At 40.9% G+C, this 24,539-nt stretch overlaps 1 protein-coding gene across 1 annotated transcript in view; it reads right to left on the reverse strand.

The window, feature by feature from the left end:
• MACROD2 (mono-ADP ribosylhydrolase 2) overlaps positions 1-24,539 on the reverse strand; it is a 2,853,334-nt gene that overhangs the window by 628,336 nt on the left and 2,200,459 nt on the right. Inside the window, exon 8 of the mRNA XM_077282574.1 lies at positions 20,146-20,219. Within this exon, the coding sequence (XP_077138689.1) occupies positions 20,146-20,219 (74 nt within the window). The remainder of the gene's footprint in view (positions 1-20,145; positions 20,220-24,539) is intronic.

Raw genomic sequence — 24,539 nt, forward strand, 5'->3', positions numbered from 1 at the left:
GTCAGGAGAGTTTTTCAGGTTTTACGAGCTAATTCTCTATTTGTGAAGGGCTCAAAGTGTATTTTTGGGGTTCAGAGAATTTCCTTTCTGGGATATATTTTTTCCCCTTCATCTATGGAGATGGACCCTGTTAAGGTTCAGGCTATTTGTGATTGGATACAACCTACTTCTCTAAAGAGTCTTCAGAAATTCTTGGGATTTGCTAATTTATATCGCCGATTCATAGCGGGTTTTTCTGCCATTGCTAAACCTTTGACTGATTTGACCAAGAAGGGTGCTGATGTTGCTAATTGGTCCTCTGCGGCTGTGGAGGCCTTTCGGGAGCTTAAGCGCCGCTTTTCTTCTGCTCCTGTGTTGCGCCAGCCTGATGTTTCGCTCCCGTTCCAGGTTGAAGTAGATGCTTCCGAGATCGGAGCAGGTGCAGTTTTGTCGCAGAAAGGTCCTGACTGCTCAGTGATGAGACCATGTGCGTTTTTCTCTCGAAAGTTTTCGCCCGCTGAGCGGAATTATGATGTTGGAAATCGGGAGCTCTTGGCCATGAAGTGGGCATTTGAGGAGTGGCGTCATTGGCTTGAGGGTGCTAGACACCAGGTGGTGGTCTTGACTGACCACAAAAATCTAATTTATCTTGAGTCAGCCAGGCGTCTGAATCCTAGACAGGCGCGCTGGTCGTTGTTTTTCTCTCGATTTAACTTTGTGGTCTCATATCTGCCTGGGTCTAAGAATGTGAGGGCGGATGCCCTCTCTAGGAGTTTTGAGCCTGATTCGCCTGGTGATTCCGAACCTACTGGCATCCTGAAGGATGGGGTGATATTGTCAGCTGTCTCCCCAGACCTGCGGCGCTCTTTGCAGGAGTTTCAGGTGGATAGGCCTGATCGCTGTCCGCCTGGTAGACTGTTTGTCCCTGATGACTGGACCAGTAGAGTTATTTCGGAGGTTCACTCTTCCGCATTGGCAGGTCATCCTGGAATTTTTGGCACCAGGGATCTGGTTTCTAGGTCCTTCTGGTGGCCTTCCTTGTCTCGAGATGTACGTATTTTTGTGCAGTCTTGTGATGTTTGTGCTCGGGCTAAGCCCTGCTGTTCCCGGGCCAGCGGGTTGTTGTTGCCCTTGCCTATTCCTAAGAGGCCTTGGACGCACATCTCTATGGACTTTATTTCTGACCTTCCTGTTTCTCGTAGGATGTCCGTCATCTGGGTGGTGTGGGACCGTTTTTCCAAGATGGTTCACTTGGTACCTTTGCCCAAATTGCCCTCCTCCTCTGAGCTGGTCCCTCTATTTTTTCAGAATGTTGTGCGTTTGCATGGTATTCCTGAGAATATAGTGTCTGACAGGGGTACTCAGTTTGTGTCTAGATTTTGGCGGGCGTTCTGTGCCAAGATGGGCATCGACTTGTCTTTTTCGTCTGCATTCCATCCTCAGACTAATGGCCAGACTGAACGTACTAATCAGACCTTGGAGACTTACTTGAGGTGTTTTGTGTCCGCTGATCAGGACGATTGGCTTGATTTTTTGCCATTGGCAGAGTTTGCCCTTAACAATCGGGCCAGTTCTGCCACTTTGGTTTCTCCATTTTTTTGTAATTCAGGGTTTCACCCTCGCTTTTCGTCCGGTCAATTGGAGTCTTCGGATTGTCCTGGAGTAGATGCTGTGGTTGATAGAATGCATCAGATTTGGGGACAGGTTGTGGACAATCTGAAGTTGTCCCAGGAGAAGACTCAACAGTTCACTAATCGTCATCGGCGTGTCGGTCCTCGTCTTTGTGTTGGGGACCTGGTTTGGTTGTCTTCTCGATTTGTTCCTATGAAGGTCTCGTCTCCTAAGTTTAAGCCTCGGTTTATCGGCCCTTATAGGATTCTGGAGGTTCTCAATCCTGTGTCCTTTCATTTGGACCTCCCAGCATCTTTTACTATTCATAATGTTTTTCATCGGTCATTATTGCGGAGGTATGAGGTGCCGGTTGTTCCATCTGCTGATCCTCCTGCTCCTGTGCTGGTTGAGGGTGAGTTGGAGTATGTGGTGGAAAAGATCTTGGACTCCCGTGTTTCCAGACGGAAACTTCAGTATCTGGTTAAGTGGAAAGGCTATGGTCAGGAGGATAATTCTTGGGTGACAGCATCTGATGTTCATGCTCCTGATTTGGTTCGTGCATTCCATAGTGCTCATCCAGATCGCCCTGGTGGTTCTGGTGAGGGTTCGGTGCCCCCTCCTTAAGGGGGGGGTACTGTTGTGAATTCTGTTTGTGCGCTCCCCCGGTGGTGTTTTATGGTATTGCCACTTATTTGCCTTCTTCTATCCTTGATCACCTGTTGACACCCATTAGGGGAGTTTCCTATTTAAGGCTGCTTGGCTGCTGGTCCGATGCCGGCCAACAATGTATCAGTAGCATTCTGTTGCATTCTCCTGCCTCAAGATCCTGTTCAGCTAAGTTGAATTTTGTTTCTAGTTTATGCTATTTTTGTCCAGCTATTTGCAATGTGACTCTCTGTAGCTGGAAGCTCTCGCGGACTGAAATTGCCACTCCAGTGGCATGAGTTGTCACTGGAGTTTTAAAGTAATTTCAGGATGGTGTTTTTGAGTAGTGTTTTGAAGTTGACCGTGAAGTGACTCTTTCCTGTACTTCTGCTATCTAGTAAGCGGACCTCACTGTGCTAAATCTGCTGTTCATCCTACGTATGTCTTTTCCTCTTGACTCACCGTCAATATCTGTGGGGGCCTGCTATCTCCTTTTGGGGTTCATCTCTGGAGGTAAGGCAGGCCTGTATATTCCTCTGATAGGGGTAGTTAGATCTCCGGCTGGCGCGTGGTGTCTAGGGCATCGTAGGAAACACTCCCCGGCTACTTCCAGTGTTGTGTCAGGTTCAGGTCACGGTCACTTTAGTTCCCATCACCCGAGAGCTAGTCCGTTGTTATTTTGATTTCCCTGCCATTGGGAAAATCATAACAGGTTCCCATGTAAATCTCTGAATGACGTGATTCAGATGAAACCTGAGGGATCCATTCACTATGAGTCAGTAGAGGTACTCTGGACTTCTGGCCCCTGTTCAGTGGTGTCATCCTTTTCAGAGGTGCACAAAACTGTGGCTGATCACACTTTTACGCAAGCTTAAAACAATGGATATAGTAGGATCATAGGCCAGATGGTGTCCACATTGTCTCCATCTGCTTTATTATATGGAATCTTCTGCCGAGGTTTCCGTCTGAATCACAAATTTCAGAGATTTACACTTGGAGGAGGTAGAGTTTTAGTGCCCATCCTCTCTGAAGAATTTGCATATTTAATTTCCCAGAGGTGCATGCATGGTCTATACAAGTCTCCTCACTCTGACATTCCAGGCCTGACTTGTCACTTTCCACAAGGATAAATGTTACCCCTTAGATCCCAGTCTTAAGTCTCTCGCCAGATCTCATACTTTGAACTGACTTGGTGCAATACCCGGAAACACCGTGTCTCCAAATTGAGATTTTCATTTGGCTTTTATATTAAGTCATATGGGAAGTCTTGTTAAAGAATCAATATTGACTTTCAGGATTTTTACTTCCAATAGTTGGCACTAGCGTTCTAATCCTCTTCCTTCCTAAAGAGGCAATTTGCATATTTAGTTTTCCAGAGGATCATGCATGGTGTATATAAGTATCCTCACTCTAACATGTCAGACCTGGCTTGTCACTCTCCACAAGGAGAAAAGTTACCCCTTGGATACTAGAGATTTACACTGAAACCCCAGTGTAAGTGCTCAACGAAGAGCGCAGGATAAATCTGAGCTGAGCCTTACTGTGATCTTTGGAATGAAGGCAGAATGAACAAATAAACAGCAGGCCAAGAGTTGGTTTTAGTTATTTTTTATGTTGTTCAGTTATTTGGTATAATTGATAAGACGGCTTTATTCTTGGGGTCCATGCGACTACAGCGATATCAGTTTTATAATTTTTTTTATGTTTCGCTGCTATCACACACTAAAAAACACTTTCTATACAAAAAAATATGTTTGTATTGCCATATTTTGATAGATTTCTGTTCAGGATTTGTTTTATGAAGGTTTTTTTTAAACCTTGTGGAAAAAGTGATGACAGCTTTACTCTTTGGGTCAGTACACTTACAGCGACACCTCATTTATATAATTTAGTTAATGTTTTCTTTTACACATTAAAATCTGTTTTATAGAAAAAAGAATTGTTTTTGCATAGCTACGTTCTGGGATAACTTATTTATTTTACAGAGCTGTATGGTGGCTTGTGTTTTTGTGGGACAATTTGCCATTTTCAGCAATAGCATTTTATTTACATTTCTCTTTTTGAATACATTTTATTCTACTTTTTGTTTGGAAGTATGATGAAAACATAGTTTTTGCCACTTTTTTTTTTTTTTTTTTACAGTGTGTTCACTGAAGGGGTTAACTAGTATGACAGTTTTATAGATCGGGTCGTCCCACTCGCAATCTTCTAAGTGCCGAAATCAAAATTACTGGGTCGATGAATCAGAAGAGTCAGCCTGGGTGATGGAGATCCTTCAGGTCCTATAGTTGGGGAAATCTCCAAAGCTCCAGGGCAAATATCTCTTGAGTCTTCTTGATAATAAGGCCCAGCAGGTTGGCACTTGTGATGTTTAGTATCTTTATAACTTATAGTAATTGTGTCATTTCTATCCTCAGAGCGCCTGAGAGACACATTAATTCATGAAATGTGCCATGCCGCCTGCTGGCAATTATATGGTGTACAACAAGGTGGACATGGTCCATTCTGGCTATCGTACACTGAACAGGTCGCATGTGTCCACCCTGAGTTACCACCAATAAGCGTCTATCACACATATGACATAAAATACACATACAACTATGTGTGCGCAGGGTGTGATCGCAGGTAAGAAAATATTTTATTTTTATATAATTATGAAGAAACTACATTAATGCAACTAATATTATGATACCAGGAGATCACTGAAGACTGAGATCTAATTTTCCTTGAATATTCCATTCCTTTCCTCTAATAACTGATATCCTGCTTAGAGTCGGTCGTTTCAGAAAGATCTGTGAAAAGAAGCTACATTGCCAAAAATGCGGAGGCAGACTTCTCTTGGAAAACACCATCTAAGATGAGGACCACCCACCTTAGGGAAGGCCATCTACGTCTCAGTGAGACCCATAGTCCAGATAAAAAACCTGCAGAAAAACAATCAGGCCTGTACTACCAAAAAGAAGCGATTTATTGCTTCCATTATCAAATGAAAGTATATATTTTCTTTAATTTGTATAGTAACAATATGCACAACATTTATACAATAGTCAGTGTCCAGTATGTCAGGAAACACATATCCTACAGAAACAATGTTTTATAAACTCACAGTATTAAAAAGGATGGTAGATTAAGATTACAGTGTAAATTATGGACATGGTCCACTGTGGATGTCCGACACTCAAAAGGTCACCTGTGTTCACCCTGGTCTTCCACCAGTGAGCATGTATCATACAATTAATGACAACTGCATGCACAATTACATGTGTGCAAGGTGTGAAAACTGGTAAGAAGATATTTTATTTTGATATAATAATAAAGTATATATTAATGCAATTTATATTCTAACACCAAGAGATCACTGAAGACAAGGGTCTAATATTCCCCTAATAATCCATGCCCTTCCTCTCATAATGGATATTCCTGCCCTTTTCTGTCTATTGTCTATTTTTAAGATAGAAACAAAATGAACATATTCCCTGCTGTAAGTAAAAGCAATAGTACATCTAAAAAACAAAGTATGGAGTAAACATTGCTTTTGATTAAAAAATATTGTAAAAGCCATCCCACCAGCGTCCGCATATAAACATTACATTTATATAGCATCCCATTGTTGGGTGTCCATATTCGGGCCTCGGTCCTGCTGGGCCCTTATTCACATTAATGCCACTTTGACACATGGTAAGGTTTTAATACTGGAGGTTTGGACCATCCTGATTTGGGTACACCTTGGTGGGATGGCTTTACCGTTTTTTGATCAAAAACAGTGTGTAATAATCCCCATGTTATTTATATGTATTATTGCTTGTACCCATTTCCTTAAAGCAAGGTATATGGTCATTTTGTTTCTATGTTAGGTTTTGCTTAATAGCCAGTGTGAACATGCTGCTATATTATACATGCATACCAATTTATACTCCAGGTAATTTCTTTGGTTAATGTCTTTTCTGTCTCTATAGATAAGTATTGATAATGAGAGAGCATATTGCCGAAAATGGGGAGGTAGACAGCTCATACTGAGCACCTCCCAAGGCGAGGACCGCTTACCTTAAAGTCATCATCCTCTATCCACACAGACGCTGAGATAAAACTGCAGTCCAGATATCAGATATTAGAGCAGAATCTGGAATAATCCAACAAAACCTGCAGAACCTCAATCCCGTCTGTACTATTAAGTGGATGCCATCTATTGATTCCATTACTAAATGTAAGTATATATCTTTTTTAAGGTAAATTTGTATAATAACAGTATACACAACATTTATACAATCGTCCAGTACACGTCAGGAATCACATATCCTATAGAAACATTATCTAATCTCCTCACATATCAGATTGAATGGCAGATTAGGATTACAGACAGTGTTAAAGGAAATAACAAGTGAGCAAAGGAAATTTTCTGTAATAACTCAGTCGACATGAGAGTGCAAACATGATTATATTCATAAAGTTATATGTCCTTGTTATATAAAATAAGTTTATTATTGTTTTAACCCCTTTCTGACATATGACGTACTATCCCGTCGAGGTGGGCCCTTATGACCACCGACAGGATAGTACGTCATATGCGATTGGCCGCGCTCAGGGGGGGAGCGTGGCCGATCGCGGCCGGGTGTCAGCTGACTATCGCAGCTGACATCCGGCTGTATGTGCCAGGAGCGGTCACGGACCGCTCCGGGCACATTAACCCCCGAAACACCGCGATCAAACATGATCGCAGTGTTCCGGCAGTAGAGGGAAGCATCGCGCAGGGAGGGGGCTCCCTGAAGGCTTCCCCGAGACCCTCAGAGCAACGCGATGTGATCGCATTGCTCTGAGGGTCTCCTACCTCCTTCTCCCTGCAGGCCCTGGATCCAAAATGGCCACGAGGGCCTTCCGGGTCCTGCAGGGAGGTGGCTTATCAGCGCCTGCTCAGAGCAAGCACTGGTAAGCCTGCAGCCCTGCCTGTCAGATCGCTGATCTGACACAGTGCTGTGCAAAGTGTCAGATCAGCGTTCTGTCACTATAATGTGATGTCCCCAATGGGGCAATATTATAGTGTTAAAAAAAATATATTCAGATGTGTAAAAAAAAATAATTCCTAAATAAAGAAAAAAAAATATATTGTTCCCATAAATACATTTCTTTATCTAAATAAAAAAAACAAAACAATAAAAGTACACATATTTAGTGTTGCCGCGTCCGTAACGACCCTACCTATAAAACTGTCCCACTTGTTAACCCCTTCAGTGAACACCGTAAAAAAAAAAAAAAAAAAACAAGGCAAAAAACAACTCTTTATTATCATACCGCCAAACAAAAAGTGGAGTAACACGCGATCAAAAATACGGATATAAATAACCATGGTACCGCTGAAAATGTCATCTTGTCCCACAAAAAATGAGCCACCATACATCATCATCAGCAAAAAAATAAAAAAGTTATAGTCCTCAGAATAAAGCAATGCAAAATAATTATTTTTTATATAAAATAGTTTTTATCGTATAAAAGCGCCAAAACATAAAAAAAATATAAATGAGGTATCGCTGTAATGGTTCTGACCCGAAGAATAAAACTGCTTTATTAATTTTATGAAACGCGAAATGGTATAAACGCCCCCCCAAAAAAAGAAATTCTTGAATAGCTGGTTTTTGGTCATTCTGCCTCACAAAAATCAGAATAAAAAGCAATCAAAAAATGTCACATGCCCAAAAATGGTACCAGTAAAAACGTCAACTCGTCCTGCAAAAAACAAGACCTCACATGACTCTGTAGACCAAAATATGGAGACGCAAAAAATATTTTTTGCAATAAAAAGCCTTTTAGTGTGTGACAGCTGCCAATCATAAAAATCCGCTAAAAAACCCGCTATAAAAGTAAATAAAAACCCCCTTCATCACCCCCTTAGTTAGGGAAAAATAATAAAATTAAACAAATGTATATATTTCCATTTTCCCATTAGGGTTAGGGTTAGGGCTAGATTTAGGGTTAGGGCTAGGGTTGAGGTTAGGGTTGGGGCTAGGGTTAGGGTTGGGGCTAGGGTTAGGGCTAGGGTTAGGGCTAGGGTTAGGGCAAGGGTTAGGGCTAGGATTGGGGCTAGGATTAGGGTTTTGGCTAGGGTTAGGGTTAGGGCTAGGGTTAGGGCTAGGGGTGTGGTTGGGATTAGGGTTAGGGTTTGGATTAGGGGTGTGTTCGGGTTAGGGGTGTAGTTAGGGTTATGGTTAGAGTTGGGATTAGGGTTAGGGGTGTGTTTGGGTTAGGGATTCAGTTAGAATTGGGGGTTTCCACTGTTTAGGCACATCAAGGGTTCTCCAAACGTGACATGGCGTCCGATCTCAATTCCAGCCAATTCTGCGTTGAAAAAGTAAAACAGTGCTCCTTCCCGTCCGAACTCTCCCATGCGCCCAAACAGGGGTTTACCACAACATATGGGGTATCAGCATACTCAGGACAAGTTGGACAACAACTTTTGGGGTTCAATTTTTCTTGTTACCCTTGGGAAAATAAAAATATGGGGGGGTAAAAACCCTTTTTGTGGGAAAATAATGATTTTTTATTTTCACGGCTCTGCGTTATAAACTGTAGTGAAACACTTGGGGGTTCAAAGTTCTCACAACACATCTAGATAAATTCCTTGGGGGGGTCTAGTTTCCATTATGGGGTCACTTGTGGGGGTTTCTACTGTTTAGGTACTTTAGGGGCTCTGCAAATGCAATGTGATGCCTGCAGACCATTCCATCTAAGTCTGCATTCCAAACGGCACTCCTTCCCTTCCGAGCTCTGCCATGCACCCAAACGGTGGTTCCCCCCCACATATGGGGTATCAGCATACTCAGGACAAATTGGACAACAACTTTTGGGGTCCAATTTCTCCGGTTACCCTTGGAAAAATACAAAACTGGGGGCCAAAATTAATATTAGTAAAAAAAAAATATTTTTTATTTTCACAGCTCTGCATTATAAACTGTAGTGAAACACTTGGGAGTTCAAAGCTCTCACAACATATCTAGATAAGGTCCTTAGGGGATCTACTTTCCAAAATGGTGTCACTTGTGGGGGGTTTCAATGTTTAGGCAAATTAGGGGCTCTCCAAATGTGACATGGTGTCCCATCTCAATTCCAGTCAATTTTGCATTGAAAAGTCAAATGGCGCTCCTTCCATTCCGAGCTCTGCCATGCGCCCAAACAGTGGTTTACCCCCACATATAGGGTTTCCGCATACTCAGGACAAATTGCACAACAACTTTTGGGGTCCAATTTTTTCTCTTACCCTTGGGAAAATAAAAAAATTGGGGGCGAAAAGATCATTTTTGTGAAAAAATATGATTTTTTATTTTTACGGCTCTGCATTATAAACTTCTGTGAAGCACTTGGTGGGTCAAAGTGCTCACCACACATCTAGATAAGTTCCTTAGGGGGTCTACTTTCCAAAATGGTGTCACTTGTGGGGGTTTTCAATGTCAATAGGCACATCAGGGGCTCTCCAAACGCAACATGGCATCCCATCTCAATTCCAGTCAATTTTGCATTGAAAAGTCAAATGGCACTCCTTTCCTTCCGAGCTCTGCCATGCGCCCAAACAGTGGTTTACCCCCACATATGGGGTATCGGCATACACAGGACAAATTGTACAACAACTTTTGAGGTCCATTTTCTCCTGTTAACCTTGGTAGAATAAAACAAATTGGAGCTGAAGTAAATTTTTTGTGAAAAAAAGTTAAATGTTCATTTTTTTAAAACATTCCAAAAATACCTGAAGGGTTAATAAACTTCTTGAATGTAAGGCGGTCACCCAATTCGTTTGGTCACATACTAGATCATGAATATCATACTTTGTTTTAAGCAGATCTAAGAAAATGGGGGGAATTGGACTACCGGATTTTCTAGTTTATAGTCGTGCATCAATGGGAACTTGTATTTTAGATCTATATCACTCAGATAACACTATGGAACACAAGGGGAGGGGGGATCTAGCCTGCCCTTCATGACTAGAAACATGACCTTGTTTATCCAGCAGAGTGGCAGGAGCCTACAAACCTCAACATCCCCAGGACTTCTAACCCCAATATATGACAACCCTCACTTTCCCGCAGGATTTCATAGGGAGACCTACTTGAACAAGGATAGAGTCTCTAGACCCATCATATATGATTTCATGAATCAGACTGGTATCAAACCTCTACATGAAATATACCAGGGAGAGGAGCCTCCTGTGGGCTCTTGGTTTTTCTACGAACAGTTAAAAAGTTTTATAAACGCGACATCTAAACATAACAATATTGCAAGAGCACTGACTCCTTTTGAGAAAATATGCCTTGCTGGGGAGCCGCCGGTCCACACGGTCTCTCTGCTATATAATCTTTTCCAAGAGGGTCAAACCCCCAAAAACAATTTCCCAATATTTTTTTCGAGATGGGAGAGTGACTTGGGGATATCTTTGTCTCCAGAGGAGAGGGACAGGATTCTATTATTTACCTTTAGGACCTCGTTGTCCTCTGTGTCTGAGGAGCTACAAGATCTTGTCGAGGTGGTATAGATGCCCTTCCCAGGTACATACTATGTTCCCAGTGATCCTAGATACATGTTGGAGATGCGCAGTGGAAAAGGGGACATATGTCCATATATGGTGGGAATGCCCACCTATAAAGAAACTGTGGATGTCAATCTTTGATCTTTATAATAAATTATTTATTCGCAAAGCACAACCCACAGTAGAATTAGCCCTTTTGTCCTTGTGTGACCTGTCAATCTCTGGGTTCAAAAGGAATCAACTCAGACATTTCCTCACGGCCACCAGGAACTTGATCCCCCAATACTGTAAGCAGGACCGATTCCCCTTGTGTTCCGAATTTGTTGCGGAACTTAACGATATTTATAGAATGGAACAACTGATAAACCAGACCACTGGGGACCCCGAAAAATTTTACAATACTTGGGCCCCCTGGATTGTATTCAGAGAAACCCCAGAACTGGACTTGTGGGTATCTAGATCCTAACTTGCATTTGAAACAGCTCCAGATGCTTTCACAATATGAACACTGCTCCTCTATTTCAACCTGCTTCCATGGTATGAAACCAATATTAACAATTTATTATCTTCTCCACCGCTGGATGGGGATGGGGGTCCACCCGAGGGAGGGAGACTCATCACACCCTCTTGATCTTACCCGCATTCCTTTCTTTCTCCCCTCTTTCTTCTTTTCATTATCTTTCCTTCTCTCTAACTGCCTTTTCTTCTTTGTGATGTTTTCTACCAACATAGGTAACATAGTATTTTGAGTTATGAATAGTTTTTCTGATGTTTACTTGTTACAATAATAATAGTTACCATTATTACACCGAAAAGTGATAACATTGACATTGGCCAATAAAACCCGGAAATTGTTGGGACATTGCCTCCATGCCAGACGTGTAGGCTGTGTCCTATTGTTTTGATTAATTATGTTTCAATGTTCTTCCATCTTTGTATTGTTTATTTGCTTTAATAAACCTGATTTATACAAACTTCTTGAATGTGGTTTTGAGCACCTTGAGGGGTGCAGTTTTAAGAATGGTGTCACACTTGGTTATTTTCTATCATATAGACCCCTCAAAATGACTTCAAATGTGATGTGGTCCCTAAAAAAAAATGGTGTTGTAAAAACGAGAAATTGCTGGTCAACTTTTAACCCTTATAACTCCCTAACAAAAAAAAAATTTGGTTCCAAAATTGTGCTGATGTAAAGCAGACATGTGGAAAATGTTACTTATTAAGTATTTTGTGTGACATATCTCTGTGATTTAAGAGCATAAAAATTCAAAGTTGGAAAATTGCAAAATTTTCGCCAAATTTCCATTTTTTCACAAATAAATGCAGGTAATATCAAATAAATTTTACCACTATCATGAAGTACAATATGTCACGAGTCTCAGAATCATCAGGATCCGTTGAAGCGTTTCAGAGTTATAACCTCATAAAGGGACAGTGGTCAGAATTGTAAAAATTGACCTGGTCATTAACGTGCAAACCACCCTTGGGCGTAAAGGGGTTAACAACTCATTCCTATTATCCACATTCACAGAATATGACCGAGGCTGCATCACTTCCTCCAGAACTAAGGATCCTGCTGTCGGTCTCTGAGGGATATCTACATGGAGAACAACGTGACTTCTCCTATCGGAGACCATAGCTACAACTCCTGTGAATGTATATCATAAAGGAGAGTTTGTCTACAAAAGTCCTCATAAAGCCCGGAAGAGCAGCTAATTATACCAACCATCGGCATACTGCAGAAGAGGAGGAAAAGTGTGCTGAGAAAAGGTTATAAGATTAAAAAATAAAGTTAGCAACAAAAAACAACAACTAAGTCATGAATAATTACAAAGGAGCTTGTTTTCTTTCTCTTTTTAACCCCTTCATGACATGCACTGTACTAGTAATGCGCATGTTGTGTCTCCCCCTCTGTACAGCTGACATGTACGTGCAATTTCACTGCACTTGGAATTTTTTCCTGTTTTACAGTACACAATATATTAATACCAATGGTATCATTCAAAAGTACAACTCGTCACGCAGAAAACAAGCCCTCACATGGCCATATTGAAGGAAAAATAAAAGTTATGGCTCTGGGAAGAAGGGAGCAAAAAAAGAAAATGCAAAAACGAAAATACCTCCGGTCATGAAGGAGTTAAAAAAATAAAAATATAGAAGTTCAAATCACCCCTCTTTCGACCCATTCAAAATAAAAGAACAAAAAGAAAATCAAATATGCACATATTTGGTATCGCCACGTTCAGAATTGCCCAATCTATCAATATGAAAAAAAATTGACCTGATTGCTTAACGGCTAATTTTTTTTCACCACTTAGATAAAAAATAACCTAGACATGTTTGGTGTCTATAAACTCGTAATGACCTGGAGAATCACAATGGCAGGTCAGTTTTAGCATTTATTGAACCTAGCAAAAAACTAAACAAAAAACAAGTGTGGGATTGCACTATTTTTGCAATTTCACCACACTTGGATTTTTTTTTTCCATTTTCTAGTACATGACATGGTAAAAACAATGGTGATTTTCAAAGGTACAGCTCATCCCGCAAAAAATAAGCCCTTACATGGCCATTTTGATGGAAAGATAAAAAAGTTATGGCTCTGAGAAGAAGGGGAGCGAAAAACAAAAACGCAAAAATGATAAAGGGCTCCGTCTTGAAGGGGTTAACTGATAAAGTATTTTGGTAAAAAAGAAGTTATCAACTATCCATCCAGGCCCTAGGCACCGGGGGTCTAATGCTTAGTATGGTAGGGGGGAAGTTGTAATGAGCTGCACCAGGATGAAGGACATAAATACAAATGAACCTCTGAGTGTGGAGGCACTGCCGGGTCAGAGGGGCTCCAGTCAGTTCCATGCCCTAATGTAGCGGTGTATGCATGATGCTGACATTGCTGCAGCATCATAATGTCACCTCATCACGCTGCAAGAGTCACAGAAGAATGCAACACAGAAGGAAAATAAACTGGAGCAGGGAGCAGGTAAGCATATAAAGCATATTTTCAGCGGGCCATTTACTGTAGACTGGAATTATATGGGGGAATTTTACTGTACACTGGGGGTTGTGGGTCTCCTAGTGAAAAAGGAGACGAGACCAGACCACCTGGCCCAGCTTCAACTTTAAGACTTCAGTAGTTAAAATCCATTATTTACTTGTTGCAATTAAAACATGATGATACAGTGCAGAAAATATTCAGTGTATGATCAGGTTTTAATCACAACCAATAAATACTGTTTTTTAACTATTCATACCTCAAACTTGAAGTTGGACCATTGAGGCCCGTCATATTTTTCTACAGTTAGGGGCACGTACAGAAAGAGGGATAGTGCAAGAGACAAAATGCATGCCTGACAGTGTGGGGGGCTAAGTATGAAGGTAGGGCAATATGGGTGGCTCAGTATAGAGATGGAGCAGCGTGGGGAGAGCTCAGTATGGAGAATGGACAGTGTAGGGTGGGCTCAGTATGGAGACATGCAGCATTTTATATACTGCATAGAAGTATTAGTATGCATATGGAAACACTTGTCCCCCAGTAGAGATCCGATGTACCAGTCATAAGAAATCTAGCATAGAAGTCATATGCATATTAGGCTGGAAATGCACTGGGGGATATGTCAATGTCCTTAGACTGCGTCTTCTACCTATACTGACACACCCCCAGTGCACTTTCAACCTGATTTGCATATAGGTTCTACTCTAGAATTCTCATGACTGCTTTCTAGAAAAAAGTGAAACATTTTTTTCCATTGAAGAACAAGCTCCTCTACAGCCATACTACTACTTCCAAATGTAAAGACATGTTGAAAGCAGGTGTAGGGAGAAATGCGAGAGGGCACATAAACATTTCGACCATTCCTGGTTCTTGTTCACAATGTTGCTTTGGAAGAAGGAGAACACAACATGGTATCCATACATACAGGTGTAAGACAGGAAGCCTGCTGCTCTGTGTGAAGGACGGCTCAGCATCTCCTCACTGGGAGCAAAGGACGCTAATGAAAATAAAAGCGTTCCTTCGCAGACGCCTTGGGTGGTTAGAACAGTGTGGTTTCCCTGTCTGTCTCTTTATCTTGCTGGCAGGATAATAGCAGCCAGACATCACACACGTACCGCGCGGTCCCTATGGTAGCTTTCTTATCTGCTTTTGTAAAATGACTTGTCTGTTGGGATGATGGCTGGAGTTGGGCTTAAGGGACCATATAAAAATCACTCAGAGACTGACTGGAATACGGAACCCAGAGCGAAGTAATTATTTCCATTTTGCAAATGTCGAAAGACACCTTTTTTCCCATGAATTACAAGATGAAAGTAGGCCTACTGCTGCTTCTATGAAAGGTTGTATCGCTGGCGTAATTAGACTGCGGAATAGAAGGGGTGATTGTGATTGCCACTCAGTATCTTAGAGAGAGAGCAGGACCCGCACGTCTTTACTCACACGACATCACAGCAGTCGCTGCCTTCCTGCTTTATTTTCCACTGAGGGTTGACAGACCTCCTGTGACACACTCCATTTTCTGTTACTGAATCATTGTTATTTTCTAGTTAACTACTCACCTGCGGCCGCCTCGGCTGTACGAGCAGTTTCTCAAATGCCAACATTTGGGACATAGAGATACAGGCAGACAGAGTTTAGGACAGCAGAGGGGTTAAAGGTGGTGGTCTAGGGCAGGCGAGGCCTCTTCTCTGCCTATATTCACATTGTATCATATCGAAATAGAACGCTCTTAGTGGAGTTAGAGATCAGTGTTTCTTATACAAAGCACCAAACCCCACATCTAACTTATCACAATCATCAATTATTTCCCAATCAGGGTGATTCTGAAACCCCTCTTGGTAGGAAGCTCCGATTTATTCACTTGCCTCCAAATGTTTAAAACACCTACACAATTGAATAAGGCAGATGCTGCAGGTAGACATTCTTGGCTTCTGCATAGCCCCATGCTCTAAGATGATGGCAACGCAATGATGTCATTGGACCACCGGTGTCATTTAGTAGGAGAACTGCCAGAACGCAGGACCACACAGGAGCATCTAATGTGTGGAAAGTAGGATTTATTTATTTATTTTTATTTTGGGTGGCATATGTACATTTTTTTTTTTAAGTATTCAGGGTGCTCAGTATATATTTTAATATATAGTCAGAGGGCACCAGCGCTCTTTATAAAGTAACAAAAATCGAGGAAAAATTATGTTTCTGTTGTAATTTACGCCATGATTATGATCATTTTGCTTCCTCGCCCCACTTTTCGAAAAGCTGGGGGAAGTGGCAGGCACTGGAATAAAAATTAAATAGTTGCAAGATTTTGGCACAACTTTGAAACATCACACATTTTTTTTCACAACTCAAAACAGTTTTACACTGGATTACTGAACAAAAAAAAAAACCTGATAAATTGTGTAAATTCCAATAAGATGATACTGTTACTCACCGTGTTAGCCACTATGGCGCCCAGATTCCAATGCAATTTATGAAATTTTAAAACCAAACAAAAAAAACTAAAAAATATTATATATACGGTATGTATTCTGAGATACTATTTCAAGAGTTACATTAAATTCGGGAAAAGAAAAAACACTCTGGGATGCAAAGTGCATCTTTCTGCTCGGCTAGTTATGTAATCATGCTCTGCGGTGTTATAGTGTAGATGAGGGAAAAAAGAATCTGCAATCAATCAACAAGATACAGAAGACTTTTCAAAGTAATCAGAGTATTCACTTACTGGTGCATAAATCTCATCCTGGACATGTTTATATCATGTTACATTCAGAGAGAATAAACATGGGCTGTATATCACTGTACAGCTCCAGAAAAGGTGATCATGTTATACTATATCACATGCATGTATAATAAATATATGTATATACATTCGTTAGCTGGTACAGAGATTGCTCCATCGCCATAATCGTGTGACAGGCGAGGGTCACCACTCTGGCACCAACACCTATGAGAAGATGGCCATGAATATCTGATTCTTTCCATTTATTTCTATAGGATTAAAAATAAAAAGGGCCAGAACTTCCAGAGTAAATGAAAGAAACCATGAAAGTGTGACACATGGATTCTGTAAGCTTTGTGCATTCTTTCATTATTTTAAAAGGGACTCTAACACCCCCCCCCCCGGGACGTATAATATGGGCATACAGGTGATCGAAACGTTACACTGGTCCTACCTGTATGCCTCATATTAATGGTCTTGTTGCTGAGAAATGTTATATTGTTTCTTTATGTTAATGACTTTTTCCAGGCTCCAGGATGTGCGGTGCTTGGAAGAAATACCTGCCTCCTGTCTTCATTGTAATACTTAACCCCCTTCCATCAGTGTCACTTACGTCCCCGGAATCTGAGCCTGCACTCCCTCAGAAATAGATACTTCATACTCCCTTCTGTGGGTGCTGCATTCAGGGGTCTTCTGTGCAGGTGAGTCACTGTGCCCTCCTGGGTGCATGCCAATAATATGCTCTCCCACTTCCTCCCTGCATAGTCATCACAAGGAACCATGTGTACATGGTAATGACTATGCAGGGAGGAAGTGGGAAGAGCACCTTATCAGCGTGCACGCTGGAGCTCCCTGGAGCTGAAGTTGCAAACACCTATGCAGAAGATCCCTGAATGCAGTGCCCACAGAAAGGAGGATGAGGTATGTATTTCTGAGGGGGCGCATGATTCCGGGGCCATAACTGACGTGGGGGGTTGTATTATAATGAGGACAGGAGGCAGGGATTTCTTCCAGGCATCACGACCCAGAGCCTGGAAGAAATCATTAATATAAAGACAGCATATAACATTTCTCCATTACAAGATAGCTAATATGAGGCATACAGGTAGGACTAGTGTAACATTTCTATTACCTGTATGCCCATATTAATAGGTCATATACATCCGTGGGTGACAGATTCCCTTTAAATGTGTAAAATTACTGTACACAAGAAACAAACTATTTTTCCAACATATTTTTTGTATCAATTCACCTTTTTCAATATCACTGATTGCTGTCATTTAGTAGGAGACTTAATTGTATACTTAGAAGAGGATGAGAATGTGTGGTCATGTGATCATCTCAGGAGCCACTAGTGTGCCCTTGTGTCTGCCACATGCTCAAGACCGATTTTTATCTGCTAAAAGAAAACAATAAAGCTTTCTGATAGATGTCAGCAAGGAAAGATATTGAAAAACCTAGAGGAATTTGTGCAAAACTGTTCTTTCAAAATTAACCTCAGGAGTTCTAGTTACAAGTGAAAACAGATCCTTATTGTGATATTAGTCACTAGCAAGGCTGATCTGTGTCTGCTTTAGCCTTTCTGGTCCACCACCGCTGGGCTGCATTGCAGAGTCGAATAGAGGCAATATCTTCTTCTATTCACTGCATTGTACTCATTAAGCCGGAGATTAGAGAATACTATAAGGGTATGTGCAAAAGGCATCTGATAGAACCCACTGAGTTTTTGAAGCAGTAGAGTCCAAGATTGACTGCTCCTTTTGCTAAGTATTGGCTGTGTCGGCTCTGATACAAAGATAGAGCTATATAAAAGTGCTGGCTGACTGCACCCACTGTTTGTGCCGGCTGAATGCGCTCACTGTTTGTGCCAACTGAAAGCGCCGACTGTTTCTGCCGGCTGACTGCGATAACTGCGCTCACAGTTTGTGCTGGCTGACTGTGTTCACTCGGTTTCAAAGATGGCATCCGCTCATTGTCCTGGTGCCGCCCCCTCTTCCAAGCACTGGCTGTGTAGACGTAGATTGCAGCCAGTACTTATCAAAGAGGGTGGTGCCAGTACAAGGGGTTGGTGCCATCTTAGATTTTGAGCTCCAGCACACACTTCAACACTGATCAATGAGCTATCTGTGCAGAAAAAGTAGAGAGCCAATATAGTGTCCTGACCTTGCGGGCCACATAAAATGATTTGTTAGGCCAGATTCGGCCCATTGGCCTTGAATTCGACACTGATGCTTTAGCATCCCTAGTAAAAAAAGAATCACATCTTGGCTTACAAGTCATGTTCATACACCAACTCATTGGCCTGGATTTAGGCTATACATTATGGAGTCAAATGTTTTATTTTTTTGCCATATCTTATCTTCCCCATGAAACTGAAGCAATTTCAGGCATCTGTTACTTCCAGATTTAGTTGTGAACTTACTGCAGCATTTCAACAACCGAATGAGAAGCATGTTTCTTTTACGCTCGAAAAACATATGCTATGTATGGATGGTATTTTCAAAATCTCTTCCACATAAATACAATAATTTGTAATGAGAAACTCACAACACAAATCAAGAACATAAGAAAAAAATCATACTCTATGTATCTAATATGAAAACCTCTATTCCTTATCTTCGCGTTACATGAAAAACATCACAAACGTATGAAATATAGCGGACACATTTTGAACAATACATATCCTTAGTATTAGTGCGCTGTGAGCAATGACATGTATCATGCATTGGAACTTGAACCATATTATGACGTTGTTTTTGCAACATTTCACGAAATTTGAAATTTGAATATGTGATTTAGTTTTAGCTGAATTTATTACCCATTGCCTATCAATAACCAATTGTTTACATCAGGCTTTTATGTTAAATGTAGCTTTTAAAAATGTTAAAAAATAACATTTTCATGTGGAAAACTCCCAATTTATATTTTAGGCCTAATATTAGACTCTTACTTCTTGTTCCTCACATCACATGGAACTTTAGAAGCCATACACTGACTCAGACCCTATTTTTTGTGCATAAACATTATCTGGTCATGCTGTAATCTAGGCAAACATCATTGCACATAGATGGGAAGGATGTGAGCTGTGACCATCACCTATTGCCAATGGAGTATCATGTGTTACCTACTTTGTATAGAAGTGTTACATTTCATCGTAATCCTGTCTGTAATGATAATGAGAGTGATGAAAAGTCTTCTTTACAAAACAGAAAGTATGAGTCTAGTATAAAGTCTAGTGGTCAATGTGAAAATGACAAAATTTCAGGTTTTTTTATATAGATAATTATATAGAAAACAGTATAAAAACTTAACATAGAAACTTGATATAAACATTAAGTCATTTTTAAATTACACATTCCCTACAAGAAAAAAAATAAGAGAAATATAGTAAAATTAGAAAATTAGATTAGAATCTATGATTCATAAATCGTCAATGACCCTCTACACTTTGATTTCTACAAATAATAGTTCAGTTATTAGTAAATGTGGACTGATGGAGGTTTCCTTAGCTCAACCAGCTTCAAATAAAAATTAGCTACTAAAACAATTCGCAAAATACACAGAATAGCAGATAGTATAAATTTTGCAACTTCAGAAGCAAAACATTTTAGAGAAATAGACCCTGATGTGTAAATAAACTCTAAAGTATTTGTAGCAAATGTTTCTACATCATGAAAAGAGTTGGCCTACCTCTTCTCGATTCTTCTTCAACCATTCTTTGGCGGTAGTCAGGGCTATGATAGCTGCTGGCTCATTTGGAAATCCTATGATTAAAAAAAAAGTTAGGAGAAGAATAAATATTGAGATTTGTAGGGAAAATTTTCAGAGCTGAGCAGTATGTGAGCGTTATGCCTAATAAAGCATGCATAATTCGATGTTAAACCTGAAATACATCTTTTTCTAGCAGCCTCGGACATTTGTCCTACTTTAGTCTTTGCTGTAAATACTCCTTGAAGGATAAAAGTTTAATGCATGAAAGCCAATTTTCCCTCATTAATTTATTTAGGTCACCTACAGTATATGAGCTCCAAGATAGGGAGTGTCAGAAACAGCAGATGTTACAGGAGGGGATGTCCATATTTCATATTGGAAATGGCTAAAACCTTTATGACTGCAATAATTACAATGAAATGATCCTCTACAATTCTTCAAACTGTCGCCATCGTTCTTGTCTGGATGATTACGAGGATACGAGGAATAACCTGGCAATGATTCTGGCAAGACTTGTAGACTGTTACCTTTAAAGATAGTTATTTTAAAGCAACACCTAAAAAGGCAAGTGTGATTACATCCCAAGGTGAATACTCAGTAACTGTGCATGGGCTGTGCAACTTTCCAGAAAAAATGTTGGAATCAGAACTGAATTAATGGGGTTTTCTTTAAAATGATTTTCTATTTTTAGGATAGGTCATCAGTACCATGTCCCCTCATAGAATCACTAATCTAAGTTCCCTGCCCCTAGTCATATATTTACAAGCTGCCATCTTCTTTGGTTATCAGCACCACTGTGGTCAGTCTTCTGCAGTTTGTCAGAACCTGTCAGATCACTGCAGTGTTTGCTGGGCGAGAAAGAAGTCACTACTCCATGTAAGTCTATGAGAGCCAGAAAGAGGCCAGAACAAGGATCTCATAGACTTATACAGAGAATTTGTGACTGCTATCTCTAGCTTCTGGTCAGTCTTAAGTTTTGGTCACAAGATGGAGGATTAGGACTGGAGCAAAGCTTGGTACAGCTGAAGAAGGTGGCTGTTAAGCATATTACTAAGGGCAGGGAACTTACATTAGTGCCACCACTCCAATGATGAAATTAAAATAAGGCATTAAATGTCTACTAGACACAGCTCTGTATATATAGTAGTGGCCTTGACACGTATTCCAGCTTCGTCCCACTCAAAGTTAAAATAAGTCAGAAAAAAGATTGTGCTGCATGGGTCAGTGGCCCTTAAAAACACATGTTCGGTGGGTTTCAGCAATCACTGGTCTCTCTGAAAGCCTTAAAATTTACATGACATCTTAGCAAATGATTAGGCAAACCAAAGCTAGAGATGAAAGAACTGATTCATAGGACCCTGGTCCAGTGATCAGGTCAGTAGACCATGTCCTTCGAATGGGAGCCTTGTGAACTGCCTCTCACCTGCCAGAATCCCAGATGCCTCTTCTATTTGCTGATAAGGAAAATCATGGCACTTTTGGTCAATAGGTGGCAAAGTAGGAACTTATCCCGTGACACAGTAGATATATCTTCTGATTTGTTGGCCTAGTTCATCATGATGCACACATAATGTAGTGCCAGGCTTACTGATCAGAAGAGGAAACGGTGAAGCTAGCAGGCGCTATGTAGGGCTCCTATACGTGGCCGCTAGACTAGTGTCCTTTTCAAAAAGTTCTGGTTGGGGTTAATGAACCTGTAGTTTTAGAAATCTCTTCAAGTCCCAGGTTCAATATTTCTTGCCAAGACCTAGGTTAGCAATACACAGCCTGCAGTAACACTGCCCTGTGGAGCAATGCTTAAATGGCCAATAATGCTTGTATGAAGTAATGAGAAATAACAAGATAAGAGACATTATAAATACTTAATGCTTCTGGGTCACTTTCTACTCACAAGCAAATAATAACATTATAAAAGTGACACCTGAAGAAAAATACTATGTATAATGCATTAAACAGATAGCAGGAGAGTAAATTAGAGAATAAAGCCATAGCAAACTAATATCTAATAACAGCTGCCAGGCTTTTATTAAGAGACAAATAAAAGCCTATAGCAATGTTTATTCTGAAGGATTGTTACTGAACAGCTGTCATGCTAACAGAATGAAATCATTTCGTGGTGTCAGCAATAGATGAGCTAGATCTTTATGAAGTTAAGTCAGCAGTTCATTTAACATTTAGAGAACTGTTTTAACAGTGAAACAGGTTTTTTTTTATTCCACCAGGCAAAGTTTGCCCTTCAACATTTTAAAATAAAAATAAATTCCAATTTAAACCCCCTATTCACACTATCATATGCTTTAGTATATGCCCTCCCCAACACACACCTGCTAGGTTAGCCATCCAGTGGTCGCCCTACTTATGTGCCATATTCATAGTGTGTAATATACGGTGAACACGTAGGTGTGCATAGGTGAGGCAGGTAGTTTTAACCCAAAACAACGGTGAGTAACTCACCTATATAAGTGTGAGAGGTCTCTTTTTATAAACAGAGGAGGCCTTCTGTTAAAAAACAAATTCCCTTTAAGGAAGAAACTGACCAGGAACAGGAATAGCTGATAGCAGGTACAGATCTTAATAGACCATACAACTTCCGGAACTTACAGAAGTAAAGGTTAATTGGTTTCTGGTGGCAATATATAATTCAAAGCGGGCAAACATCTAAGGGCACCTTGCCACATACTTTTTTCCTCACTATTTCTACAATACATCTACCTTGATTGACAAATCTGGCTTTATAGAGCCAAAGAAGGGCAGAGATAGGTGGAAAACAAGTAGGTGGTTAAGTGCACTTGTGCTGGCAGACTCCCTTTAATGATATAATTTCTATTATACAGAGAATCACTCCTGATATACCCATCTTACATCAGAAATAAAAAAAAAAGTAATGTTCCAGCAGCTTCACCTAGTGTCCCTACTAGGCAAGTCTCGGTATTCTTTCACTAATCATCCTCAGCCAAGCAAATATTTCACATTGTATAGGCAGACTCTTCAGTCGGATTTGAGACTCTTATACCAGCTGAATACCTTCCAATTTGCAACTACTAACTTCTTTTAGGCTCATACCCATCACCGTGAAAAAAAAAAAAGGTCCGATTTCGGTACAGAAAAGTGAGACGATTTACAGGCGAGTACAATCTGATTTTGAACACCTAGCATCTGATTTACATGGGAATGCAATCCGATTGTAATGCGATTGTCACATGAGCTTCTTTATGCAATTTACACATGGCTTTCCAAGGAAATATTCTCCAAGATAGATATGCATATATACAGTATATATATATATATATATATATATATATATATATATATATATATATATATATATACACTGCAGATATCACTGAATGAAATATTCCAGTTGTAAATCTTTATTCTTTACACAGTGGAATGTGTTGAGAACAATAAAACCTGAAAATGATCAACGTAAATCACAACTAATATCCCATAGAGGTCTGGAGTTGGAATGATGCTCAGAGTGGAAAATGAAGTTACAGGCTGATCCAACTTCAGTGGAAATGCCTCATGACAAGGAAATTATGCTCAGTAGTGTGTGTGTCCTCCAAGTGCCTGTATGGCCTCCCTACAATGCTTAGGCGTGCTCCTGATAAGGCGTCCTGGACTAACTCCTGGACAGTCTGTGGTGCAACGTGACGTTGTTGGATGGTGCGAGACATGATGTCCCAGATGTGTTCAATCGTATTCAGGTCTGGGAAAAGGGCGTGCAAGTCAATAGCTTCAATGCCTTCATCTTGCAGGAACTGTTGACACACTCCAGCCACATGAGGCCTGGCATTGTCCTGCATTAGGAGGAACCCAGGGCCAACCGTACCAGCATATGGTCTCACAAGGGGTCTGAGGATCTCATCTCGGTACCTAATGGCTGTCAGGCTACCTCTGGCGGGCACATGGAGGGCTATGTGGCCCTCCAAAGAAATGCCACCCAACACCATTACTGACCCACTGCCAAACCAGTCATGTTGAAGGATGTTGCAGGCAGCAAATCGCTCTCCACGGCATCTCCAGACTCTGTCACATGTGCTCAGTGAGAGCCTGCTTTCATCTGTGAAGAGCACAGGGTGCCTGTGGCAAATTTTCCAAACATGGTGTTCTGTGGCAAATTCCAAGCGTCCTGCATGGTGTTGGACTGTGAGCACAGCCCCCATCTGTGGACGTTGGACACTCAGACCATCCTCATGGAGTCAGTTTCTAACCTTCTGTGCAGACACATGCACATTTGTGGCCTGCTAGAGGTCATTTTGCAGGGCTCTGGCAGTGCTCCTCCTGTTCCTCCTTGCACAAAGGCTGAGGTAGCAGTCCAGCTGCTGGGTTGTTACCCTCCCATGGCCCCCTCCACATCTGGTGTACTGGCC

This window comes from Ranitomeya variabilis, chromosome 2 (genome assembly GCF_051348905.1).
Source record: "Ranitomeya variabilis isolate aRanVar5 chromosome 2, aRanVar5.hap1, whole genome shotgun sequence".
In the NCBI taxonomy this organism is placed as follows: domain Eukaryota; kingdom Metazoa; phylum Chordata; class Amphibia; order Anura; family Dendrobatidae; genus Ranitomeya; species Ranitomeya variabilis.